Source organism: Xyrauchen texanus, chromosome 28 (genome assembly GCF_025860055.1).
Source record: "Xyrauchen texanus isolate HMW12.3.18 chromosome 28, RBS_HiC_50CHRs, whole genome shotgun sequence".
NCBI lineage: Eukaryota > Metazoa > Chordata > Actinopteri > Cypriniformes > Catostomidae > Xyrauchen > Xyrauchen texanus.
The window spans coordinates 5,093,570-5,118,243 of NC_068303.1; the positions used below are offsets into that span (position 1 = coordinate 5,093,570).

The 24,674-nt window shown below is 38.8% G+C and overlaps 3 protein-coding genes and 1 pseudogene across 3 annotated transcripts; 3 read left to right on the top strand and 1 right to left on the bottom strand.

The window, feature by feature from the left end:
* The first annotated feature begins 856 nt into the window (after positions 1-856).
* Positions 857-1,769, top strand: LOC127622429 (trace amine-associated receptor 1-like). The gene is made up of 2 exons (XM_052096536.1): positions 857-1,443; positions 1,697-1,769. Exons 1-2 carry the CDS (start codon positions 857-859, stop codon positions 1,767-1,769), a joined length of 660 nt encoding a protein of 219 aa, XP_051952496.1.
* Positions 1,770-5,147: 3,378 nt separating this feature from the next.
* Positions 5,148-6,161, top strand: LOC127622430 (trace amine-associated receptor 1-like). The gene has a single exon (XM_052096537.1). The coding sequence runs from the start codon at positions 5,148-5,150 to the stop codon at positions 6,159-6,161; it is 1,014 nt and encodes a 337-aa protein (XP_051952497.1).
* Positions 6,162-13,679: 7,518 nt separating this feature from the next.
* Positions 13,680-14,591, bottom strand: LOC127621977 (trace amine-associated receptor 1-like; annotated as a pseudogene).
* Positions 14,592-21,807: 7,216 nt separating this feature from the next.
* Positions 21,808-22,720, top strand: LOC127621976 (trace amine-associated receptor 1-like). Its single transcript, XM_052095822.1, has 2 exons — positions 21,808-22,394; positions 22,648-22,720. Exons 1-2 carry the CDS (start codon positions 21,808-21,810, stop codon positions 22,718-22,720), a joined length of 660 nt encoding a protein of 219 aa, XP_051951782.1.
* The last annotated feature ends 1,954 nt before the right edge of the window (positions 22,721-24,674 follow it).

Consider the following 24,674-nt stretch of genomic DNA (forward strand, 5'->3'; position numbering starts at 1 on the left):
ATCTATCTATCTATCTATCTATCTATCTATCTATCTATCTATCTATCTATGACCAGACGCTGGTCCCTTAAAAAGTGGGAGGCACATATACAAACTGTTGTAATTCCTACACCGTTCACCTGATTTGGATGTAAATACCCTCAAATTAAAGCTGAAATTCTGCAGTTAAAGCACATCTTGTTCGTTTCATTTTAAATCCATTGTGGTGGTGTATAGAGCCAAAAAGATTAGAATTGTGTCGATGTCCCAATATTTATGGACCTGACTGTAAATCACTGTATATTTAGCTAATTGCTTCTGTTCATCACTTTGTTTTTGAGTTTGTTTTGTGTGTATTTAGCATAATTGTATTTGTTGATCTGTTCAAATTCTGTTTAATGCTGTCACCCTAATGAGATCCTCATTGTTTTTATGCAAGATAAATAAATAGTGCTAAAAAAACAAGGCCAATAAGCTTTTGTCCATGATAGAGAAAAGTGGAAAACTTCAAGAGGGTGGTGCAAGGCTACTGGGAGTTTGCTATATAATAAATCTGGACTCTCTGCTCCAAAGTGTGACTTTGCCACTTTGTGGAACAAGAGGTAAGAACCTGGATGTTATTTTTAGATTAAAATAAATAAGCTATTACTTGATTATTTCATTGAAATATATCTTATGTTTTTTTTGTTATTGTTAATTTTACTTAACTGATGTTATTGTTTATTTGTGGAAATAATTGAGGAATTCTATAATAAAAACACTTTTTCTGTCATATAGAGTACTGTAATATTTGGAATATATCAAATAGATCCGAGATTGTCAACAATTAACCTCTTTTTTCCCTTTTATTCGAAAGCGACGAATTTGAATCCTGTTAATGGAAACCCAAATCAACATCAGTCAGAATGGAATCTTGGAAAAGCCCTTTCTTTGTTTTGAGTTTAGTAACACCTCTTGTCAGAAGTTTGTCTATCCTTTGGAAACTCGAATATTACTCTACATTCTTCTGAGTGTCTCTTCAATTGTCACATTTATCGGAAACTTGTTAGTGATCATAACTGTTATTCATTTCAAGCAGCTGCACACACCAACCAACTACCTCATCCTGTCTCTGGCTGTGGCCGACTTGCTTGTAGGAGGAGTTGTGATGCCTCCCAGCATGGTGCGCTCGGTTGAGACTTGCTGGTATCTGGGAGATTTGTTCTGTAAAATACACAGCAGTCTGGATGTGACATTGTGCACTGCTTCAATTCTGAATCTCTGTATCATTGCTTTAGAGAGATATTATGCCATATGCTATCCCTTACAATATCATAGTAAAATGACATCAGCTGCAACTCTTGTCATGATTATTATTTGCTGGACTGTGTCAGCTACATTGGGGTTTGGCATGATATTCATGGAGCTTAATATTCTTGGCATAGAGAATTTTTACTTTGAGAATATTGATTGTGACGGAGGCTGCATGGTATTTCAAAGTAAAACTGGAGCTGCTGTATTCTCACTGATCTGTTTTTATATTCCTGCTTTTGTTATGCTCTCTGTCTACTTGAAAATATTACATACAGCTCAGAGACAGGTGCAGGCCATCCAGAGCACTAACAATCAATTAAAAAAAGAGGGAAAAGCCACCAAGACTTTAGCGATCATCATGGGGGTGTTTCTGTCTTTCTGGATTCCTTTTTTTCTTTGTAATATTATTGATCCGTTCATTGGCTACACTGTACCGCCAGTGTTGTTTGATTTGTTTCTTTGGGTTGGATATTATAATTCCACTTGCAATCCTATAGTGTATGCCTTCTTTTATAGCTGGTTCAGACATGCATTTAGAGTAATTCTATCAAAAGGAGTATTTCATACTAATTCTTCAAGAACAATACTGTTGTAATAATTAAACAAATCATATTCAAAATGCATTGATTGATCGACTTCTTTTAATATTGTTTTGGGAGCATCATCAATTCACATATTTTGAAGTATTTATTGTAATGGGCCTTCTGTCTCTCTCACACATACACACACACACACACACACACACACACACACACACACACACACACACACACACACACACACATGAAATGTGACATTCTAAAAACCTGCCATAATGAAAACATTTTTGTAAAAAAAGAATGCTCTTATTTAAATATCTACAGTCCAATGCATAGAATATGTATAGAGTATGAAATACATGTGTGGAGTTATGGAATACTATGTACTCTACTGTGAATTTCCTTGTCCAATCTTATTTCTTCTATATCAAATGTCTCACAAAATGATCATATTTGAAATCATATTTCAAACATTCACTCTTGATTAAAATCCATCAACAAATCTCTTGACAGGCCATAGGATTAACAAGAAGACCAATTATTTTCCAATTAGGACAATTTTAATGTCCATTTTTATTTTTTTTTATCATATATTCACTATTATCAATATTAACATTTTTAGGATCCAAAATCTAATTTATACCTTGAAATAAACCGTAACTATCATAAAAACAAACAAACAATAAAAACATTTATGAAATTAAATAATATATTTAGGGGTTTTCCACTATTATCAGGTCAAACTTTAATCCAATAAGAAAATTTGTTCTAGTTAAATCCTTTGTACAAAAAATTATTTTCTTCTCAAATCATACTGGGATAACATGTATAATCAGGTTTTTTACAAATAATTTTTGTTAAATTATTGATTTTGTGAATCTTGGACGTATTTGGAAGAATTAATTAATTTTATATCTATCACATTTATTTTTATTAATATTATTGTTATTTTATTACCCCTTGCTAGTAAATGGGAAAATATATATTTTTGTTTTTTATTAATTCATTTGAGTTTTGCAGATTAGTGATGCCATTACGCAATAGTCATAGGTGTGCCCTGTCTTTCCATTTCGACCTGATGGGCTTGAATTTTAGAGAAACAGGTTTTTCTTCAAAGGGCTGTGCACAAAAGAGTGAAAATGAGACATACTGAGTGAAATTCTGGGTCAATATTGGTAGCTGGAGAGTTTTAATGCTGTAATGTGATGTTGATTTAGAAATATACAGAGTTTTAATAACAAGCTGTGTAGTGTTTTGTTTATTACCGCTTGCATGCCATTTTAAAGCGCAGGCTTGTTCTTTTCATGTGGTTGTGAAAAATTTTAGTATTGATTAATTACTGTTAATGGAATATGAACATATTTTATATTTAATGAATTGTATGATTGTAGCCACATTTGTGTTCTAAAAACATGGTAAAGTAACAGTTCTATTGACAATGCGAACAGTAATTCATTTTTCTTTCTCACACTCTCCAGCCAGAGGGAGAGACCAGTGAACTGAGGATGGGTGTTGTTTCCCCTGTCCTGTGCTTTAATAAATTGCCGTTATGTTAATAGGTTAATGACGTGACAGGTATTTTCATTTAGGCTAGATCTATTAAATTATTCAAAATTACAATAAGAATGCAATTCACACAAAAAATTTTTTTTAGATCATTTAATCAAATACCTTTTTTTGTTCTTTTTGAAAAAACAAAAAACAAAGTAAAACCAACCTGGACACAATGTTTACATTTCTGTGAACTTAACACATGTGTTAAACGATTTAAAAAAATATGACAGTGGTCGCTTTCACACATACACCCATTTCACCCAAAAATTTAATAAAATAAAAAATGAACCACGCTGACGTAAGACAGTATGGAGACGATGCAGTTACTCTGGAGTCAAAAAATGTTAATTAAATTGGACAGACAGTGAAATTATTCCATTAAGCCAAAATATGTAAATATTTGATATTTTAGAGCCAGTTATAGAGGAAAACTCATAGTGTATGACCCTCCATTACTGGACGCTGGTTTTGGACACGTCTCGGCCCACTGACACTCCGACAGACCGGCCCAGACAACCAGAATCCAGGGCTTGGAATCTATTGTATGCCCCTTAATTTTTACGTCCCTGCTCGATCGGGAGCAGTCCGTGGTATGTCAGAGACCCAAATCCACGTCTCCACCTCCATAACTGGATGCAGGTTTTGGATACGTCTCAGCCCACCGACACTCCGACAGGCTGGCCCAGGCTTCCCGGCTGCACCTGTTGCGGTGGAGACATCAACCTGTAAGGACGATGGAGGGGTGGGGAAGGGGCTGGCACATTGTGCAGCCCGCGAAGGCAGGGCGCCGGTTTGGGTCATTTCCGGGAGTGGGTATAGGGCAAGAGGGAAAAGAGGTGTGGACAAGAGGAGTAGGAGAAGCAAGAGGGAGAGAGAGCTGAACTGCTGTTCGCCAGCTTCCGGATAGGCCGCCATGTGGGCTTCGGCCAGCTGAACGTCGTCATTCACCAATGTGGGGCGATGGCACTGGACCCTGGCACGCATAACAAAGCTGCTGGGCAAACGTGACTGGGCGGTCGACGTTGTGAGGGAGCTGAATCGCTGAAGGTGTTGTTCGGGACTATGGCCAACCCATTGCAGGACAGCGATCTTCAGCTTGACATAGTCCAGGTGGTCCTCAGCTGGTAGTTGCTACGCTGCAAGCTGGGCCTCCCGGAAAGCAGCGGCAGCAGATGGAGGGCCCATTTGGTTTGCGGCCAGCTGGAGGCGGTGGCTGAGTACTCAAAAGGCTCATAAACAACAATTTCTGGATCGTCCTGAGGACCCATCTTCGTGAGCAGAAGGTGCGGCTTCATTATTGAAATTAACATTATATAGTAAAAGCAAAGAATCATCATCAGGCAGAGCAGAGAAATATTTTTGGTGTTTCACCTGGCACACCATGGAACCATGGTCCTTGCTCTTCTACTTGTATGCTTTCGACCGTTGGGAAGAGAAGGTTTCCTCGGGAGCTTCAATGCTGTGTGACTTGATAGGAGAATGGTTGCTATGACACAACTGGGCTATAAATGTGGCCTCTCTACTCCATGAAGTAACTCTACATCTTTAAAAGAGGAAAGGTAAGAACAGGAAATAATTTGCAATGATTTGACAGGACCTGGAAATGGAAAAGTAAAATGTAGAACAACTAGAGTCAATCTGTCACTTTTACAATCCATCAGTTTAAACATGTAATTTACTGTTAGAGACTGTTAAATTTAACCGGAGAATGTTTGTTAAAGGCTGCAATTAACTTTGTGCAATTCATTGTTTCAAACAAGGAGCCTCCTTTGAATTCTGCAAATGGACACCCAAATCAACATCAGTCAGAATGGAATCCTGGAAAAGCCCTTTCTTTGTTTTGAGTTTAGTAACACCTCTTGTCAGAAGCTTGTCTATCCTTTGGAAACTCGAATATTACTCTACATTCTTTTCATTGTCTCTTCAATTGTCACAATTATAGGAAACCTGTTGGTGATTATAACTGTCATTCATTTCAAGCAGCTGCACACACCAACCAACTACCTCATCCTGTCTCTGGCTGTGGCCGACCTGCTTGTAGGAGGAGTTGTGATGCCTCCCAGCATGCTGCGCTCGGTTGAGACTTGCTGGTATCTGGGAGATTTGTTCTGTAAAATACACAGCAGTCTGGATGTGACAATAAGCACCGCTTCAATTCTAAATCTCTGTATCATTGCTTTAGAGAGATATTATGCCATATGTCATCCTTTACAATATCATAGTAAAATGACATCAACTGCAACTTTTGTCATGATTATTATTTGTTGGACTGTTTCAGCTACTTTGGGGTTTAGCATGATATTCCTGGAGCTTAATATTCTAGGTGTTGAAGATTTTTACTATGAAAATATTGATTGTGATGGTAGATGCATTTTGTTTCAAAGTAAAGAGGCAGCTACACTAATGTCACTGATTTGTTTCTATATTCCTGCTTTTGTTATGCTCTGTGTTTACCTGAAAATATTACATGTGGCTCAAAGACAGGTGAAGGCCATCCAGAGCACTAACAGTCATTTAAAAAAAGAGGGAAAAGCTACTAAGACATTAGCTATCATCATGGGGGTGTTTATGTTTCTCTGGATTCCTTTTTTTCTTTGTAATCTTATTGATCCGTTCATTGGCTACTCTGTATCACCAGTGTTGTTTGATTTGTTTTATTGGGTTGGATATTATAATTCTACTTGTAATCCCATAGTGTATGCCTTCTTTAACAGCTGGTTCAGAGATGCATTCAGAGTCATTCTATCAGGGGGAATATTTCAGACTAATTCTTCAAAAACAATACTGCGGTTATAATAGCAAAGATCATGTGCATTATTTTATGCCATATTTGATGAAATTAACATTTATTTTGTGTGTAAGGTGCGCTCACAAATTTTCAAGGAAAACTTGCAAATGAGGTTAATTAAATTCCAATAAAGAATGGATTTTATTTACAATATCCACAGTCCAATGCATCAGAATCTGTTGTTTTCCACATATAGAATGTTGGAGTGAATGATAGCTGGGTAAAATTGTATAATGGTGAATGGGGAACCACATCAAATATACATTTTGCTTACCCTTTTGCTCCAACAGCAAAAGAAAAAAAAAATCCACTTTTACGCTTTCACAGCTTTACAAAAGGAGAAAAATGAAAGATGCCAAATTACTTTTACTCCCTCAGCAGCTGTATTAGAAACCTCATGGGAGTTGTGGCAAATTCTTTTTGAAAACTTATTTCAGGGTAATATAATACAAAATATAATGTTATAGATTTAAACAAAATAATATATTTTCTACATATATTTACATTGCTAAATAAGGTGGAAATGCATTTTCACAGTCTGTGAAAAGGGTTTATTGGTCTTCAATAAAAGACCATTCCAAAAAATCTTTTTTAAGTGGGGTGCCTGAAACTGTGCTAACTCTCTCAGCCTCAGTTGGGATATATTGATACCCTGTACCCACTGTCAAGGTTCAGTTGAATAGAGGGCAAAGACTTGTAGAAAGTGAGATGCCTTTATTTTAATAAAAACCAACCAACCAACAAACAAAAGCAACCCTGAAGGGGAAAAGTCCAGAGCAGAACACTACAGGACAGACTGGGTTTGATGCGCCAGGCTGGAACCAACACACAGGAGAACTTAACAGGGTGATAAACCACAACGAATTGGCACAAGACAAAAAACAAAATGTTAGGAGTTAAATAGGAAAGAAAATGAGGGGGGAAATCAGTGAAGCAGGTGAAACAAATTAACTAATAATGAGGTAACAATGGGAAGGCTTCAAGTCATGCAATTTGTATTTGTATTGTTCTTTTCACAACACACATCCTTTCAAAGCAGCTTTACAGGAAATCATGCATTAACAAAAAAATTAAAATAAATGAAACTAATATCTATAAAGTCTTAGTGTGATCATTGTGCAGTTTGATTAACTATGATTGTAAATTATGTATAAAAATGTAATAATATTATATTAATTGCAGTTAGAACCCCTGTAAGATAGCTGAAGGCTGACCGTGGCAAGGAACACAAAACTCCATAAGATGTTGGTTAATGAAGAAAAAATTACCTTGGGAGAAACCAGGCACTGTGGGGGCCAGTTCCCTCTGGCTAAACAACATAAATATAATGGCAATATTAGTTATTTGTTTGCAGTGCAAGTTCATGCGTTATGGTCCAGTGTTTAAATAAAAAAATTTTTTTATGAACTTTTAATGACTAAACTAGATTAATGACTAATATCTTTGAAGTCCATCCTGGATTAACTGCAGAAGTTCACATAGTTGCACTGACCTTTGTTAGTTTGCTAATGAAGACTTTTGTTGGCAATTAAATGATCTAGTCTATGTATTCCATTACATGAGTGTAGTCCATCAATAGACAAAGGTGATGCAGGCAGAGATCAATGAGGTGCATCGCAGTTCAACCGTCAGGTCATTCCGGTGAGGTTTGGTAGGGTCCATCCTAAGTCCAAGGTTCAGGCAGTGGCATATGAAGTATCCGATGTCTTACAGTTGGAGTTGGCATCAGTTCATCCTCTGAAGTCAAAAGACTGAAGTGATGTCTGGCTAGCACTGGCTGTAGTTTTTCGTCATCACTGACACCACGCAGGAATGGAGCTGGATCTGAATCCCAAGGTTGAGACATGGAAACAAATTGAATAATATTAGCATAGATGCCATTCAATTTTATACAGAGTTATAGACCATGATAGATGTATCTGGTTCTGGCAGACCAAACTAAAGCAGCCTAATTGTGAGTTGATGGATAAATCAGGGACACGCCTCTTCAACATTGCGTGGAAATCTGGGACAGTACCTAAGGAGTGGCAGAACGGGGTGGTGGTTCCCCTCTTCAAAAAGGGGGATCAGAGAGTGTGTGCCAACTACAGGGGTATCACACTTCTCAGCCTCCCTGGTAAAGTTTACTCCAAGGTGCTGGAGAGGAGGGTTCGGCCGATTGTCGAACCTCAGATTGAAGAAGGAACAATGCGGTTTTAGTCCTGGTCGGTGGAGCAGCCGGACCAGATCTTTACTCTCGCAAGGATCCTGGAGGGGGCCTGGGAGTATGCCCATCCGGTCTACATGTGTTTTGTGGATCTGGAGAAGCGTATGACCGGGTCCCCGGGAGAGACTGTGGGAGGTGCTCTTGAGAGTGCAGGGTGGGGGGTCCCTTCTTAGGGCGATCCAATCCCTGTGCGTCCAAAGCGAGGGCTGTGTCGGGTCCTCGGCACAAAGTCGAGTTCATTCCATGTGGGGTTGGTCTCCGCCAAGGCTAAGCTTTGTCACCAATCCTGTTTGTGATATTCATGGACAGGATATCGAGCGTAGTCGAGGTGGGGAAGGTGTGCTTGGTTCGGTGGGCTGGGGATCTCATGGCTGCTTTTTGCAGATGATGTTGTCTTCATGTCATCATCGGTCCGTGACCTTCAGCTCTCACTGGATAAGCTGGCAGTCGAGTGTGAAGCAGCTGGGATGAGGATTAGCACCTCTAAATCTGAGGCCATGGTTCTCAGCAGGAAACCGATGGAGTGCGTACTCAGGTAGGGAATGAGGTTTTGCCCCAAGTGAAGGAGTTCAAGTACCTCGGGGTCTTGTTCACGAGTGAGGGGACAATGGAGCGGGAGGTTGGCGGGAGAATCGGGGCAGCAGGGGCGGTATTGCACTCGCTCTATCGCACCGTTGTCCGCGAAAGAGAGCTGAGCCGAAGGCAAAGCTCTCGATCTACCGGTCAATTTTCGTTCCTACCCTCACCTATGGTCATGAAGGTTGGGTCATGACCCGAGAAGAACTAGGTCGTGAGTACAAGCGGCGAAATGGGCTTCCTCAGAAGGGTGGCGGGCTTCTCCCTTAGAGATAGGGTGAGGAGCTCAGTCATCCGTGAGGAGCTCGGAGTAGAGCAGCTGCTCCTTTGCGTTGAAAGGAGTCAGTTGAGGTGGTTTGGGCATCTGGTAAGGATGCCCCTGGCCGCCTCCCTAGGGAGGTGTTTCAGGCACGTCCAGCTGGGAGGAGGCCTCGGGGAAGACCCAGGACTAGGTGGAGAGATTACATCTCCACACTGGCCTGGGAGCATCTCGGGGTCGCCCAGTCAGAGCTGGTTAATGTGGCTCGGGATAGGGAAGTTTGGGGCCCCCTGCTGGAGCAGCTGCCCCCGCGACCCGACTTCGGATAAGCGGTTGAAGATGGATGGATGGATGGATGGATAAATTAGGTGTATGCCTGGAAAAGTATATGAGTCTTTACTCTAGACTTAAACTGAGTGAGTGTGTCTGCATCCCGAACAGTGTTAAGGAGACTATTCCATAGTTTAAGAGCCAAAAATGAAAAAGACTGACCTTTTTTGGATTATGATATTCTTGGAATAATTATTAATAAGCCAAAATAAGTCAGAAGGTCGCTTAAGTACCATGGAGCTAGACCATTCAAAGCGTTGTATGTAGTTAACAGAATGAATGTAACAACGATATAATTGGCCTGTGATCATATTTCTTGGTTGTAGTCACCACTCTGGCATCTACATTTTGAAGTTTATTTATTGAACTTGCTGGACATCCTCCCAGTAATGCATTACAATAATCGTTTTCGGCATCAGGAACAGAGAGCATGTGTCGTAACTTAGCGGTGTTTTTGGGGTGGAAGAAAGCTGTTCTACAAACTTGGACAGATTGGTATCACATATGACACCACATAAGTTCTTTACTTTAGAAGATGACGCAACAGTACATCCATCGAGAGTCAAATTATATTTTAGCTGCTTATTTTTAGAGGTTTTTGGTCCAATAATTAGTACATTATTTATATTAATACATATAAGTACATTTCTGGCTATCCAATCTTTGATTTCATTGATACACTCATTAATTAATTTGGAGAATTGTGAATTTTCTTTGGGTTTAGAAAATTGGGTATTGTCAACATAACAGTGGAAACTTATTACATGATTCCTGATAATATCTCCCAGAGGAAGCATATATAAAGTGAAAAGCAGAGGCCCTAAAACTGATCCCTGTGGCACTCCATACTTTACTTTTGTTTGATTTGACAATTCCTCGTTTACACATGCAATGTGGTAGCGGTTTGATAAATAGGATGCCAGCGTTTTTAAAAAATGTTGCCAGCCACCGCCAGGGTTTTTGACGATTTTCGCTAAACTTTAATGGCCCACAGAATATTTTCTTCCATGAATATATGAAGCTGCTATATATCACAATAAAGATCTGAGCCTCTGCTTTTAGGCAAAAAAAAAAACGATTTTATTTTATCTTCATTTGTTCTTTTTTTATTGCGACTTGAACAGAGGTCGGTTTTGTCAAAAAACAACATTTCAGACAAAAAGCTGATAAAAAGGCATGTTTATGTCTGATATTTTGAGCTTCTCATACTCCACTTCTTCATGTTTGAGACGATCACAGTCTGTTTCTTTGATCAAAGAGTTGCGTACTCTTTCAAAACATGCGGAGGGGTCTTCCTTACCGTATAACACCTAAAACACGGAAACCCGGAAAATTCCGTGTTTGGCGGGGAAGCGTTTTTTCATAAAACACGGAAAATTCCGTGTTTGGCGGGGAAAGAGTTAAACCATGCTATTGCAAGTCCACTAATTGCAACATAATTCTCCATCCATTCAAGAGAATGTTGTGATCTATCGTGTTAAAGGCATCAATAAGATCTAAAAACACTAGAGGAGAAATACAGCCATAATCAGATGATACGAGCAAGTCATTTGTAACTCTGAGTGCAGTCTAGTATATGAGTATGGCAATGCGTTGGTCCTGTCACATTCATGACTCCAAGAGAGTTGAGAATATTGATAAATGCTTATCCCAATGTGTAATTTTCATTATCTATGTGAATGTTGAAGTCTATCAACATTAACTACTAGATCTGACCGAAAAGTTTCTAATTCACCAAGGAAACCCGGGTGATCTATATACTGTAGTAAGGGAAAAAGATGACAGAGATATTTTATTTATATCTGACAGTGTCACATTAAGCATTATTAGTTCAAAGGACTTCAGTATAAATTGTAGCAACACCTCAACCCTTCAGACGAGTCTACTGGGCGAGTAGATTCATTATACTAATAACTAGTGCTTTGGTAGAAAGAGATCTAATGTTTAGTAGCCCTACTTTTATATGATGTTTATCTTTTTTTCCAAGTTTGACCTTAATAAAATGTTTCTAAATTATTTAGTAAGGTGTCTGTTTTTGGTAGTTTGGAGAATAGACACAGTCTCTATATGTTATCTACAGTAGGTGATACAGTCTCTATGTGTTGTAGTTTAGGTAACCTGCGTGACATCTCAAGGCAGATAGCAGAAGCTCGAATTAACCACTAGTCTGCTTCCTGACCTGAGCCCCAGTTAGTCAAATACTATCACTATTAAGACTGTGTGCCAAATTACTAGATGGTAGTGGTAAAATGGCAAAGGATAAAATGATGAATGTGAATAAGCATGAATAAGCAATGCTAAGCAGGCTAGCAAGCTACAAACACAGACTTGTGCAGCTTGCTTGTGCAGCGTGCTGGAAGCAACCGGAACAGGAAGTCTTCAATGGTTCTTTGCAGCAACTGTTGTTGGATCAGGACAAGGAGAGCACATGGCAAACAACTTAAGGACCATGTGCTCAAAACAAACACAACAGGTTGGACAAAAAGAGAACATGGCAATTAAGCCATCATTGTCCATTTGCTCAAAAAAAAGACAAGACATGGAGCATGAGTGTCTGGATTCTGACTCAGAAACAAGACCAAACCAGACTGAAGAGTCAGGAACCAGACACCATGCTATGAACATGAGACACAGACTAGACAGAAGAGCACACGGCCAGGAAAATAACCACAGCCATGTGCTCACACAGAGACATAGAACACACGTGTCAGGATCTTGTTACCACAATAAATCTGACTGACAAAGGTGACTGGATCCTGACACCAAATGTGCTATCTCTGCAGCACTCTTTCATGTTTGTCATGTGTACTTAATGCGTGGTTTGCATTATCATGCATGTCAAGTTTTGCTATTTCCTCCACAATACTCAATTACTGTACATTCAGTGGTGTCCTCTGAGGTCCAGGAAGGGAGTGGGCTGGAAAGCCCAGTCACCACTTAAATGAACAGTACCACTTGGACCCAAAAGCAATTCAACTGAATGAAAGAAGGTATGCATATTTTAGAACCTTAGAAAACTTACAATATAACTTGATAATATACATGTTTGCTGCCTTTGGTTACCTGGTTGTAGTAAGATTTTGATGAATCAATCACAGACACAAAAGCACATAAAAGTGCATATTTGATACTAGTAGTTTGCTTAATTTGTAACGCCACAACAGGATTATCAAACCATGCAATGCAAAAAAAAATTGTGTATATGTGTGTGTGTGTGTGTGTGACACTAACATCTGGCATTTACAGTTCCAATTAACACACATACACTATGGCACATCAGGAGTCCAGAAATGGCTTTCCGTTGTGACCGAGGAACACAATTATACAAGTTGATCTCTAAGTTGTTTGGCTACATATTTGAAATTAATTAATAATTAACATAATTATTAAGTTGCATTTTGTGTTTGCACTGGATATATTGGATTTTATGGATTTCTATAGGGCTAGTTATAATATTTTTACTGTAGAATATTCTAGAATATATTCTGACTGTAATATACTGAAAGTGTTTTATTAATCGGTCTGTCAAGAGAGACAATAAAGAATTAAGAGTGAATATCTGGAAAAAATTGTTGATAGAAACATATGTATTTGCCAGACACTAAAAAGAACAGTATTGGAAGTGCTTAGAATAAGTTTCAGGAAATTAAGGATGAAAGGGCTTTTGATGTAATCACAAGTGAATGGTTTCTCATTTTATGATAAATTCCCGCACTTCACACATATGGTGAATATTACAGATTCAATATGAGAAAATAAATGTCCATTTGTATATTTTGAAATGTTTGAGTGTATCTGTGGGGAAAAGATCTTCGAGTTCTGACCATGCAGAACATGCTGAAAGTCAAGACATACAGCACTTATTAACGCAGGTACTTATTACACACACATGATTCTTAAAATACAACCTTGATTTCCACTTGTGTAAGAATGGTCTGCTAAGAAAGCATATACAAAATAAATGTTTATTTTGTCAATAAATACTGCTAAATCTATCGATGGTCACCAAAGTCAGTCAGAAAATATGGCATCAATAAATGCATTTGCATTAGTGTCACTAGAGAAGTATTGTTTTTGAAGAATTAGTCTGAAATATTTTACCAGATAGAATTACTTTGAAGGCTTGTCTGAACCAGCTATGAAAGAAGGCATACACTATGGGATTACAAGTGGAATTATAATATCCAACCCAATAAAACAAATCAAACAACACTGGTGATACAGAGTAGCCAATGAACGGATCAATAATATTACAAAGAAAAAAAGGAATCCAGAAAGACAGAAACACCCCCATTATGATCGTTAAAGTCTTGGTGGCTTTTCCCCCTTTCTTAAATTGATTGTTAGTGCTCTGGATGGCCTTCACCTGTCTCTGAGCTGTATGTAATATTTTCAGGTACACACAGAGCATGACAAAAGCAGGAATATAAAAACAGATCAGTGACATTATGATAATTGCCTCTTTACTCTGAACAAATGTGCACCTTCCGTCACATTTAATATTGTCATAGTAAAAATGTTCAACGCCTAGAATATTAAGCTCCAGGAATATCACGTAAACCCCAAAGTAGCTGAAACAATCCAGCAAATAATAATCATGACAAGAGTTGAAGTTGATGTCATTTTAGTATGATATTGTAAAGTATGACATATGGCATAATATCTCTCTAAAGCAATGATACAGAGATTCAGAATTGAAGCAGTGCACAATGTCACATCCAGACTGCTGTGTATTTTACAGAACAAATCTCCCAGATACCAGCAAGTCTTAACCGAGCGCAGCATGCTGGGAGGCATCACAACTCCTCCTACAAGCAAGTCGGCCACAGCCAGAGACAGGATGAGGTAGTTGGTTGGTGTGTGCAGCTGCTTGAAATGAATAACAGTTATGATCACTAACAAGTTTCCTATAATGGTGACAATTGAAGAGACACTCAGAAGAATGTAGAGTAATATTCGAGTTTCCAAAAGATAGACAAACTTCTGACAAGAGGTGTTACTAAACTCAAAACAAAGAAAGGGCTTTTCCAAGATTCCATTCTGACTGATGTTGATTTGGGTTTCCATTAACAGGATTCAATGGAGACTCCCTGCAACAAAGGATTTTACCAAGTTAATTTCAGCCTTTGACAAACATTATCCAGTTACATTTAAGAGTATCTACAAGTGAATTATATATTAAAGGGTTGGTGGATTTAACAGTAAATGCAACATACAGTAAGTACAAGTTCTAATATTTCCAAGTGCACTCTATTCATTGCATAAATTATTGTGGAACATAAATAACAAAATGCACAACAGTTATGAACTACTATTTTTAATATTCATTCCAATTGTGATTTAGTACAGTAAAATCATAAAGCATTTAATAAAAATACGACTTTAGTTCTTTGCACTTTGTTTCTATGGTGGCTCAGTGGTTGAGGCTCAGGGTTACTGACCAGAAGGTCAGGGGTTCAAGCCCCAGCACCACCAAGATGCCACTGTTGGGCCCTTGAGCAAGGCCCTTAACTCCAGGTTGCTCTGGGGGATTGTCCCTGTAATAAGTGCATTGTAAGTTGCTTTGGATAAAAGCGTCTGCCAAATGCATAAATGTAAATGTATAAAAACAAACAAATTCTGTTGATTTACAGAAAAAAAAGTCATAAATTTGATATTAACTTTCTGAAATTGTAAAAATCAGGTTTTTACTTTATAAGGTATTGTTAATCACCGTAAACATTTCAGAGGTGCACATGATGACAGAAGTTCACCAATAGTGGCTCTTCCAGGAAAGAGACCTAAAAACATGTAGAGACAGTGCACAGTTGTATTCACACAAACACTAAACACCATCAGGGTGAAATTTAAATAATACAGTAAACATTAACTAAACTACATCAAATAAAACACAGAACACCCCAGTGTACGTAACTGATATTAAAAATAAGAAGAAACATAACTATTCCCATAAAATATAATAAAATAGGATGGGTCATGCAGTGAATTGTGGGAATGCCGGTGATTATTTTTACTGTAATTTTAACAATAATTTGCTGTAAAAAATACATGTACTCTCCTGTTAAGCAAAGTACATTTTTACCATTAATTACACAGTAAAATCATGTTATTGTAAAAACTACTGTATTGTCCTTTAAAATATATAAGACATTTTACTGTATATTTTACAGTTAATACTCGTTATTCAATTAAAGTTTTTTTCTGTACAGACATTTTTTACAGTGCATATATAACACTAATGATATTAAAAATAAAGTCGAAAACATTCTCCCAAACAGAGATAAAATGAAACTTTAAAGGCTCAGGTATACTTTGCGCAAGGTTGAGGACTCGAGCGCATATTGACCCGTTTGTTCGCGTTTTTTCCTCATGAAAAAATCTGATGAGATTCTGTGATTTCCCTGTTTTCTGATATACTGTGTCATTTTTTTGTTCCCTGTCTGTCGCTCACTTCGGTGTTGTGTCGAAGATGCGACACTAGGGGTCTCTCCTGAGAGCCTCGCGCATCTCTGAACTTGAGATAAGGCCAATGAGAAATTGGCAGACAGAATTTGCATGTCCCACCCCCGCAAATACGGTTATAAAGGGAGGGAAATATGCGTCTGTCCATTCCGATTTTTCCTTGTGTAATCAGCGAGCTGTATTCACTGACTGTTCCATTCATCTCTACAGAGCATATGCTGTCGGATCTTCGCCGCATATCAGTGGCTTTCTCCTTCTCTGCACAAGAGTGCAGCTTTGTCCCTGGGTGCTTCGACAGTGCTTCTAAAAGAGAATATTTCCCTAAAAGCTGCAATACACAGCTCTTTCAGGACATGTCTTTATAAAGATGCCCTTCCTCCAATGTGTAGTTCCTGGATGCGGTCGAGTTCTCTCCGCTCCTGACGGTCACAGGCACTGCCTTGTGTGTCTGGGCAGCGATCACACTGAGGCAGCATTTGTGGATGGTTCATGTTCTCAATGCGAGAAACTTACCATGGCAACGTTGTGGTCATGGATTTCCTTTTTAAAGAGGAACGCCACTCCATCCGCCCCCCCCCCCGCGCTGTTCCTTCTTCCCGCAGGATTGAGGATGACCTAGCTGGCGATGGAGGCGATTTAGGGATAGATCCCCACGAACCATCCGCGAGTTTCTGAGACGGTCGACCCAGGGAACGAGACATTTGCTCCGGAGCTGGAAGACAGACCACTCCGTCCCCCGGTGGAGGGCCGGGAGGAGAATCCTCAGTTCAGTTTATTTCCTTTGCCCACATTCTCAATAAAAGAGCAATGTCCTCTTTCTCTGGGTCACCTGGCCCACAAATGCCATTCTCACTGAAACCCGGTGCCACACTTCAACAGTCCCAGCACCCCGGATGTGGACCTCCCGCCTCCAGACCCACGACTGCTTCCCCCTGGCTGGCCGGTTCTGACGTGTCCAGAGGACACCTACACAGGACCCCCTCCTCAGCCTACACGAGACATCCTCCTCACGCACCCCTGCCGGGTGTGCGTCCTCCCGATGCTCTGCCCTGCTGCGAAGTCTCGCCAGGTCCGTCAAAAACGATTGTCCCCTTAGTGCCCTTCGCACAGAGCTTGGACGCATGGATTTTCACTTCCCAACCCGTCGCGCTGGTTGGCCAGGACCGCTCCCTTTCTCCAGCGTCCGCTTTACCTCAGTGCACGGCGAAGACGCCAACACCCTGCATGCGGAGATCATGACCCTTTTACTCAAGATGTGAAACCTTTGATATTAGGGCAGAAAGATATTTAGATTTTTCAGAGAATGTATTTTTAACATGTGTATTTTGTCTTACTGTACTGGTAGAGTTTTTATAGTCAAAACAAGTGAAAAAATCCACCAGTGCTGAAGAATTAATCCAAAGTATTTAGAATTCAGTAACTGACCTTGAGTAATCTAACAGAATACGTTACAAATGACATTTTACAGCATGTATTCTGTAATCTGTAGTGGAATACATTTAAAAAATAACCCTTGTAACCCTGTATATTGTGAATATACAATATATGGCTGAAGTCCTACTGTGCTGATGAAATTTGCATCACACACTGTACATCTTGTGTAAAACTAATGTATGCTTTGACTTTTACATTTCTGCCACTGTTTCCACAGTAAAAAATTATACATTTTTGTAAGGGTGATGATGCGAATTTAAAAGGCCTTGTAGTTGATGCATGGGACAGTTGTCTTCTGTTTACCTTGTCAGTGCTCTTCATAATGTTTGTGCTGTCTAGCAATTTGTGAGGTTTGACTTCCTCCATTGCGCTTTTGTTGTGAGTGTGAAGCAGGAGAAGGCAGACAGGGGTGTGGATCCAAATGCGGCTTTATTTGTGGCTACACAAAAGAATATAAACACAGGAACAAACAAAAGGGTCCAAGATGGGAAAAGAAACTAAAACACTAGACAGCATACAAACAGGGTGCAAGGAGCGAACATCCACGCAGGGCAGGGTAACCTCGAAACAGACAAACAGCAGGGTATCCTAGAACGAGCAGGGAACATGAACAGAGAGAGAGGCCACTGACTTAGCGCTAACACAAACGTAAGGCATGGACATGAAAACGGCAATGAACGACAAAGGGAGGGGGAAACAGCGGGGTTTAAATAAACAGACACGGTAATGACAAAATGACAGACAGGTGCGAACAATAACACAGTGATCAGGGCCGGGAGTGACGGGAAGTGTAGTTATACAGTGAGATTGATCGACTTCTTTTATTATTGTTTTGGGAGCATCATCAATTCACATATTTTGAAGTATTTATTGTAATGGGCCTTCTGTCTCTCTCACACATACACACACACACACACACACACACACACACACACACACACACACACACACACACACACACACACACACATAGTGTTTCCATGTTTTATGGGGACTTTCCATAGACATAATGGTTTTTATACTGTACAAACATTATATTATATCCCCTAAAACTAACCCTACCCCTAAACCTAACCCTCACAGAAAACTTTCTGCATTTTTACATTTTCAAAAAACATAATTTAGTATGATTTATAAGCTGTTTTCCTCATGGGGACCGACAAAATGTCCCCACAAGGTCAAAAATTTCGGGTTTTACTATCCTTATGGGGACATTTGGTCCCCACAAAGTGATAAATACACACACACACACACACACACACACACACACACACACACACACATGAAATGTGACATTCTAAAAACCTGCCAAAATGAAAACATTTTTGTAAAAAAAGAATGCTCTTATTTAAATATCTACAGTCCAATGCATAGAATATGTACAGAGTATGAAATACATGTGTGGAGTTATGGAATACTATGTACTCTACTGTGAATTTCCTTGTCCAATCTTATTTCTTCTATATCAAATGTCTCACAAAATGATCATATTTGAAATCATATTTCAAACATTCACTCTTGATTAAAATCCATCAACAAATCTCTTGACAGGCCATAGGATTAACAAGAAGACCAATTATTTTCCAATTAGGACAATTTTAATGTCCATTTTTTTTAAATGTTTTTTAATCATATATTCACTATTATCAATATTAACATTTTTAGGACCCAAAATCTAATTTATACCTTGAAATAAACCGTAACTATCATAAAAACAAACAAACAATAAAAACGTTTATGAAATTAAATAATATATTTAGGGGTTTTCCACTATTATCAGGTCAAACTTTAATCCAATAAGAAAATTTGTTATAGTTAAATCCTTTGTACAAAAAATTATTTTCTTCTCAAATCATATTGGGATAACATGTATAATCAGGTTTTTTACAAATAATTTTTGTTAAATTATTGATTTTGTGAATCTTGGAAGTATTTGGAAGAATTAATTAATTTTATATCTATCACATTTATTTTTATTAATATTATTGTTATTTTATTACCCCTTGCCAGTAAATGGGAAAATATATATTTTTGTTTTTTATTAATTCATTTGAGTTTTGCAGATTAGTGATGCCATTACGCAATAGTCATAGGTGTGCCCTGTCTTTCCATTTCGACCTGATGGGCTTGAATTTTAGAGAAACAGGTTTTTCTTCAAAGGGCTGTGCACAAAAGAGTGAAAATGAGACATACTGAGTGAAATTCTGGGTCAATATTGGTAGCTGGAGAGTTTTAATGCTGTAATGTGATGTTGATTTAGAAATATACAGAGTTTTAATAACAAGCTGTGTAGTGTTTTGTTTATTACCGCTTGCATGCCATTTTAAAGCGCAGGCTTGTTCTTTTCATGTGGTTGTGAAAAATTTTAGTAATGATTAATTACTGTTAATGGAATATGAACATATTTTATATTTAATGAATTGTATGATTGTAGCCACATTTGTGTTCTAAAAACATGGTAAAGTAACAGTTCTATTGACAATGCGAACAGTAATTAATTTTTCTTTCTCACACTCTCCAGCCAGAGGGAGAGACCAGTGAACTGAGGATGGGTGTTGTTTCCCCTGTCCTGTGCTTTAATAAATTGCCGTTATGTTAATAGGTTAATGACGTGACAGGTATTTTCATTTAGGCTAGATCTATTAAATTATTCAAAATTACAATAAGAATGCAATTCACACAAAAAATTTTTTTTAGATCATTTAATCAAATACCTTTTTTTTGTTCTTTTTTGAAAAAACAAAAAAACAAAGTAAAACCAACCTGGACACAATGTTTACATTTCTGTGAACTTAACACATGTGTTAAACGATTTAAAAAAAATATGACAGTGGTCGCTTTCACACATACACCCATTTCACCCAAAAAATTTTATAAAATAAAAAATGAACCACGCTGACGTAAGACAGTATGGAGACGATGCAGTTACTCTGGAGTCAAAAAATGTTAATTAAATTGGACAGACAGTGAAATTATTCCATTAAGCCAAAATATGTAAATATTTGATATTTTAGAGCCAGTTATAGAGGAAAACTCATAGTGTATGACCCTCCATTACTGGACGCCGGTTTTGGACACGTCTCGGCCCACTGACACTCCGACAGACCGGCCCAGACAACCAGAATCCAGGGCTTGGAATCTATTGTATGCCCCTTAATTTTTACGTCCCTGCTCGATCGGGAGCAGTCCGTGGTATGTCAGAGACCCAAATCCACGTCTCCACCTCCATAACTGGATGCAGGTTTTGGATACGTCTCAGCCCACCGACACTCCGACAGGCTGGCCCAGGCTTCCCGGCTGCACCTGTTGCGGTGGAGACATCAACCTGTAAGGACGATGGAGGGGGTGGGGAAGGGGCTGGCACATTGTGCAGCCCGCGAAGGCAGGGCGCCGGTTTGGGTCATTTCCGGGAGTGGGTATAGGGCAAGAGGGAAAAGAGGTGTGGACAAGAGGAGTAGGAGAAGCAAGAGGGAGAGAGAGCTGAACTGCTGTTCGCCAGCTTCCGGATAGGCCGCCATGTGGGCTTCGGCCAGCTGAACGTCGTCATTCACCAATGTGGGGCGATGGCACTGGACCCTGGCACGCATAACAAAGCTGCTGGGCAAACGTGACTGGGCGGTCGACGTTGTGAGGGAGCTGAATCGCTGAAGGTGTTGTTCGGGACTATGGCCAACCCATTGCAGGACAGCGATCTTCAGCTTGACATAGTCCAGGTGGTCCTCAGCTGGTAGTTGCTACGCTGCAAGCTGGGCCTCCCCGGAAAGCAGCGGCAGCAGATGGAGGGCCCATTTGGTTTGCGGCCAGCTGGAGGCGGTGGCTGAGTACTCAAAAAGGCTCATAAACAACAATTTCTGGATCGTCCTGAGGACCCATCTTCGTGAGCAGAAGGTGCGGCTTCATTATTGAAATTAACATTATATAGTAAAAGCAAAGAATCATCATCAGGCAGAGCAGAGAAATATTTTTGGTGTTTCACCTGGCACACCATGGAACCATGGTCCTTGCTCTTCTACTTGTATGCTTTCGACCGTTGGGAAGAGAAGGTTTCCTCGGGAGCTTCAATGCTGTGTGACTTGATAGGAGTATGGTTGCTATGACACAACTGGGCTATAAATGTGGCCTCTCTACTCCATGAAGTAACTCTACATCTTTAAAAGAGGAAAGGTAAGAACAGGAAATAATTTGCAATGATTTGACAGGACCTGGAAATGGAAAAGTAAAATGTAGAACAACTAGAGTCAATCTGTCACTTTTACAATCCATCAGTTTAAACATGTAATTTACTGTTAGAGACTGTTAAATTTAACCGGAGAATGTTTGTTAAAGGCTGCAATTAACTTTGTGCAATTCATTGTTTCAAACAAGGAGCCTCCTTTGAATTCTGCAAATGGACACCCAAATCAACATCAGTCAGAATGGAATCCTGGAAAAGCCCTTTCTTTGTTTTGAGTTTAGTAACACCTCTTGTCAGAAGCTTGTCTATCCTTTGGAAACTCGAATATTACTCTACATTCTTTTCATTGTCTCTTCAATTGTCACAATTATAGGAAACCTGTTGGTGATTATAACTGTCATTCATTTCAAGCAGCTGCACACACCAACCAACTACCTCATCCTGTCTCTGGCTGTGGCCGACTTGCTTGTAGGAGGAGTTGTGATGCCTCCCAGCATGGTGCGCTCGGTTGAGACTTGCTGGTATCTGGGAGATTTGTTCTGTAAAATACACAGCAGTCTGGATGTGACAATAAGCACCGCTTCAATTCTAAATCTCTGTATCATTGCTTTAGAGAGATATTATGCCATATGTCATCCTTTACAATATCATAGTAAAATGACATCAACTGCAACTCTTGTCATGATTATTATTTGCTGGATTGTTTCAGCTACTTTGGGGTTTAGCATGATATTCCTGGAGCTTAATATTCTAGGTGTTGAAGATTTTTACTATGAAAATATTGATTGTGATGGTAGATGCATTTTGTTTCAAAGTAAAGAGGGAGCTATAATAATGTCACTGATCTGTTTTTATATTCCTGCTTTTGTTATGCTCTGTGTTTACCTGAAAATATTACATGTGGCTCAAAGACAGGTGAAGGCCATCCAGAGCACTAACAGTCATTTAAAAAAAGAGGGAAAAGCTACTAAGACATTAGCTATCATCATGGGGGTGTTTATGTTTCTCTGGATTCCTTTTTTTCTTTGTAATATTATTGATCCGTTCATTGGCTACTCTGTATCACCAGTGTTGTTTGATTTGTTTTATTGGGTTGGATATTATAATTCTACTTGTAATCCCATAGTGTATGCCTTCTTTAACAGCTGGTTCAGAGATGCATTCAGAGTCATTCTATCAGGGGGAATATTTCAGACTAAATCTTCAAAAACAATACTGCGGTTATAATAGCAAAGATCATGTGCATTATTTTATGCCATATTTGATGAAATTAACATTTATTTTGTGTGTAAGGTGCGCAAACAAATTTTCAAGGAAAACTTGCAAATGAGGTTAATTAAATTCCAATAAAGAATGGATTTTATTTACAATATCCACAGTCCAATGCATCAGAATCTGTTGTTTTCCACATATAGAATGTTGGAGTGAATGATAGCTGGGTAAAATTGTATAATGGTGAATGGGGAACCACATCAAATATACATTTTGCTTACCCTTTTGCTCCAACAGCAAAAGAAAAAAAAAAAAATCCACTTTTGCGCTTTCACAGCTTTACAAAAGGAGAAAAATGAAAGATGCCAAATTACTTTTACTCCCTCAGCAGCTGTATTAGAAACCTCATGGGAGTTGTGGCAAATTCTTTTTGAAAACTTATTTCAGGGTAATATAATACAAAATATAATGTTATAGATTTAAACAAAATAATATATTTTCTACATATATTTACATTGCTAAATAAGGTGGAAATGCATTTTCACAGTCTGTGAAAAGGGTTTATTGGTCTTCAATAAAAGACCATTCGAAAAAGCTTTTTTAAGTGGGGTGCCTGAAACTGTGCTAACTCTCTCAGCCTCAGTTGGGATACATTGATACCCTGTACCCACTGTCAAGGTTCAGTTGAATAGAGGGCAAAGACTTGTAGAAAGTGAGATGCCTTTATTTTAATAAAAACCAACCAACCAACAAACAAAAGCAACCCTGAAGGGGAAAAGTCCAGAGCAGAACACTACAGGACAGACTGGGTTTGATGCGCCAGGCTGGAACCGACACACAGGAGAACTTAACAGGGTGATAAACCACAACGAATTGGCACAAGACAAAAAACAAAATGTTAAGAGTTAAATAGGAAAGAAAATGAGGGGGGAAATCAGTGAAGCAGGTGAAACAAATTAACTAATAATGAGGTAACAATGGGAAGGCTTCAAGTCATGCAATTTGTATTTGTATTGTTCTTTTCACAACACACATCCTTTCAAAGCAGCTTTACAGGAAATCATGCATTAACAAAAAAATTAAAATAAATGAAACTAATATCTATAAAGTCTTAGTGTGATCATTGTGCAGTTTGATTAACTATGATTGTAAATTATGTATAAAAATGTAATAATATTATATTCATTGCAGTTAGAACCCCTGTAAGAAAGCTGAAGGCGACCGTGGCAAGGAACACAAAACTCCATAAGATGTTGGTTAATGAAGAAAAAATTACCTTGGGAGAAACCAGGCACTGTGGGGGCCAGTTCCCCTCTGGCTAAACAACATAAATATAATGGCAATATTAGTTATTTGTTTGCAGTGCAAGTTCATGCGTTATGGTCCAGTGTTTAAATAAAAAAATTTTTTTATGAACTTCATGATTAATGACTAATATCTTTGAAGTCCATCCTGGATTAACTGCAGAAGTTCACATAGTTGCATTGACCTTTGTTAGTTTGCTAATGAAGACTTTTGTTGGCAATTAAATGATCTAGTCTATGTATTCCATTACATGAGTGTAGTCCATCAATAGACAAAGGTGATGCAGGCAGAGATCAATGAGGTGCATCGCAGTTCAACCGTCAGGTCATTCCGGTGAGGTTTGGTAGGGTCCATCCTAAGTCCAAGGTTCAGGCAGTGGCATATGAAGTATCCGATGTCTTACAGTTGGAGTTGGCATCAGTTCATCCTCTGAAGTCAAAAGACTGAAGTGATGTCTGGCTAGCACTGGCTGTAGTTTTTCGTCATCACTAACACCACGCAGGAATGGAGCTGGATCTGAATCCCAAGGTTGAGACATGGAAACAAATTGAATAATATTAGCA

What these genes read in the sequence shown, in the direction of transcription:
- LOC127622429 (XM_052096536.1), top strand. Translation starts at nt 857, where the DNA reads ATGGAAACCCAAATCAACATCAGTCAGAATGGAATCTTGGAAAAGCCC. An exon ending in ATTGATTGTGACGGAGGCTG is followed by an intron (nt 1,444 to 1,696) that starts CATGGTATTTCA and finishes CCGTTCATTGGC; the next exon opens with TACACTGTACCGCCAGTGTT.
- LOC127622430 (XM_052096537.1), top strand. Translation starts at nt 5,148, where the DNA reads ATGGACACCCAAATCAACATCAGTCAGAATGGAATCCTGGAAAAGCCC.
- LOC127621976 (XM_052095822.1), top strand. Translation starts at nt 21,808, where the DNA reads ATGGACACCCAAATCAACATCAGTCAGAATGGAATCCTGGAAAAGCCC. An exon ending in ATTGATTGTGATGGTAGATG is followed by an intron (nt 22,395 to 22,647) that starts CATTTTGTTTCA and finishes CCGTTCATTGGC; the next exon opens with TACTCTGTATCACCAGTGTT.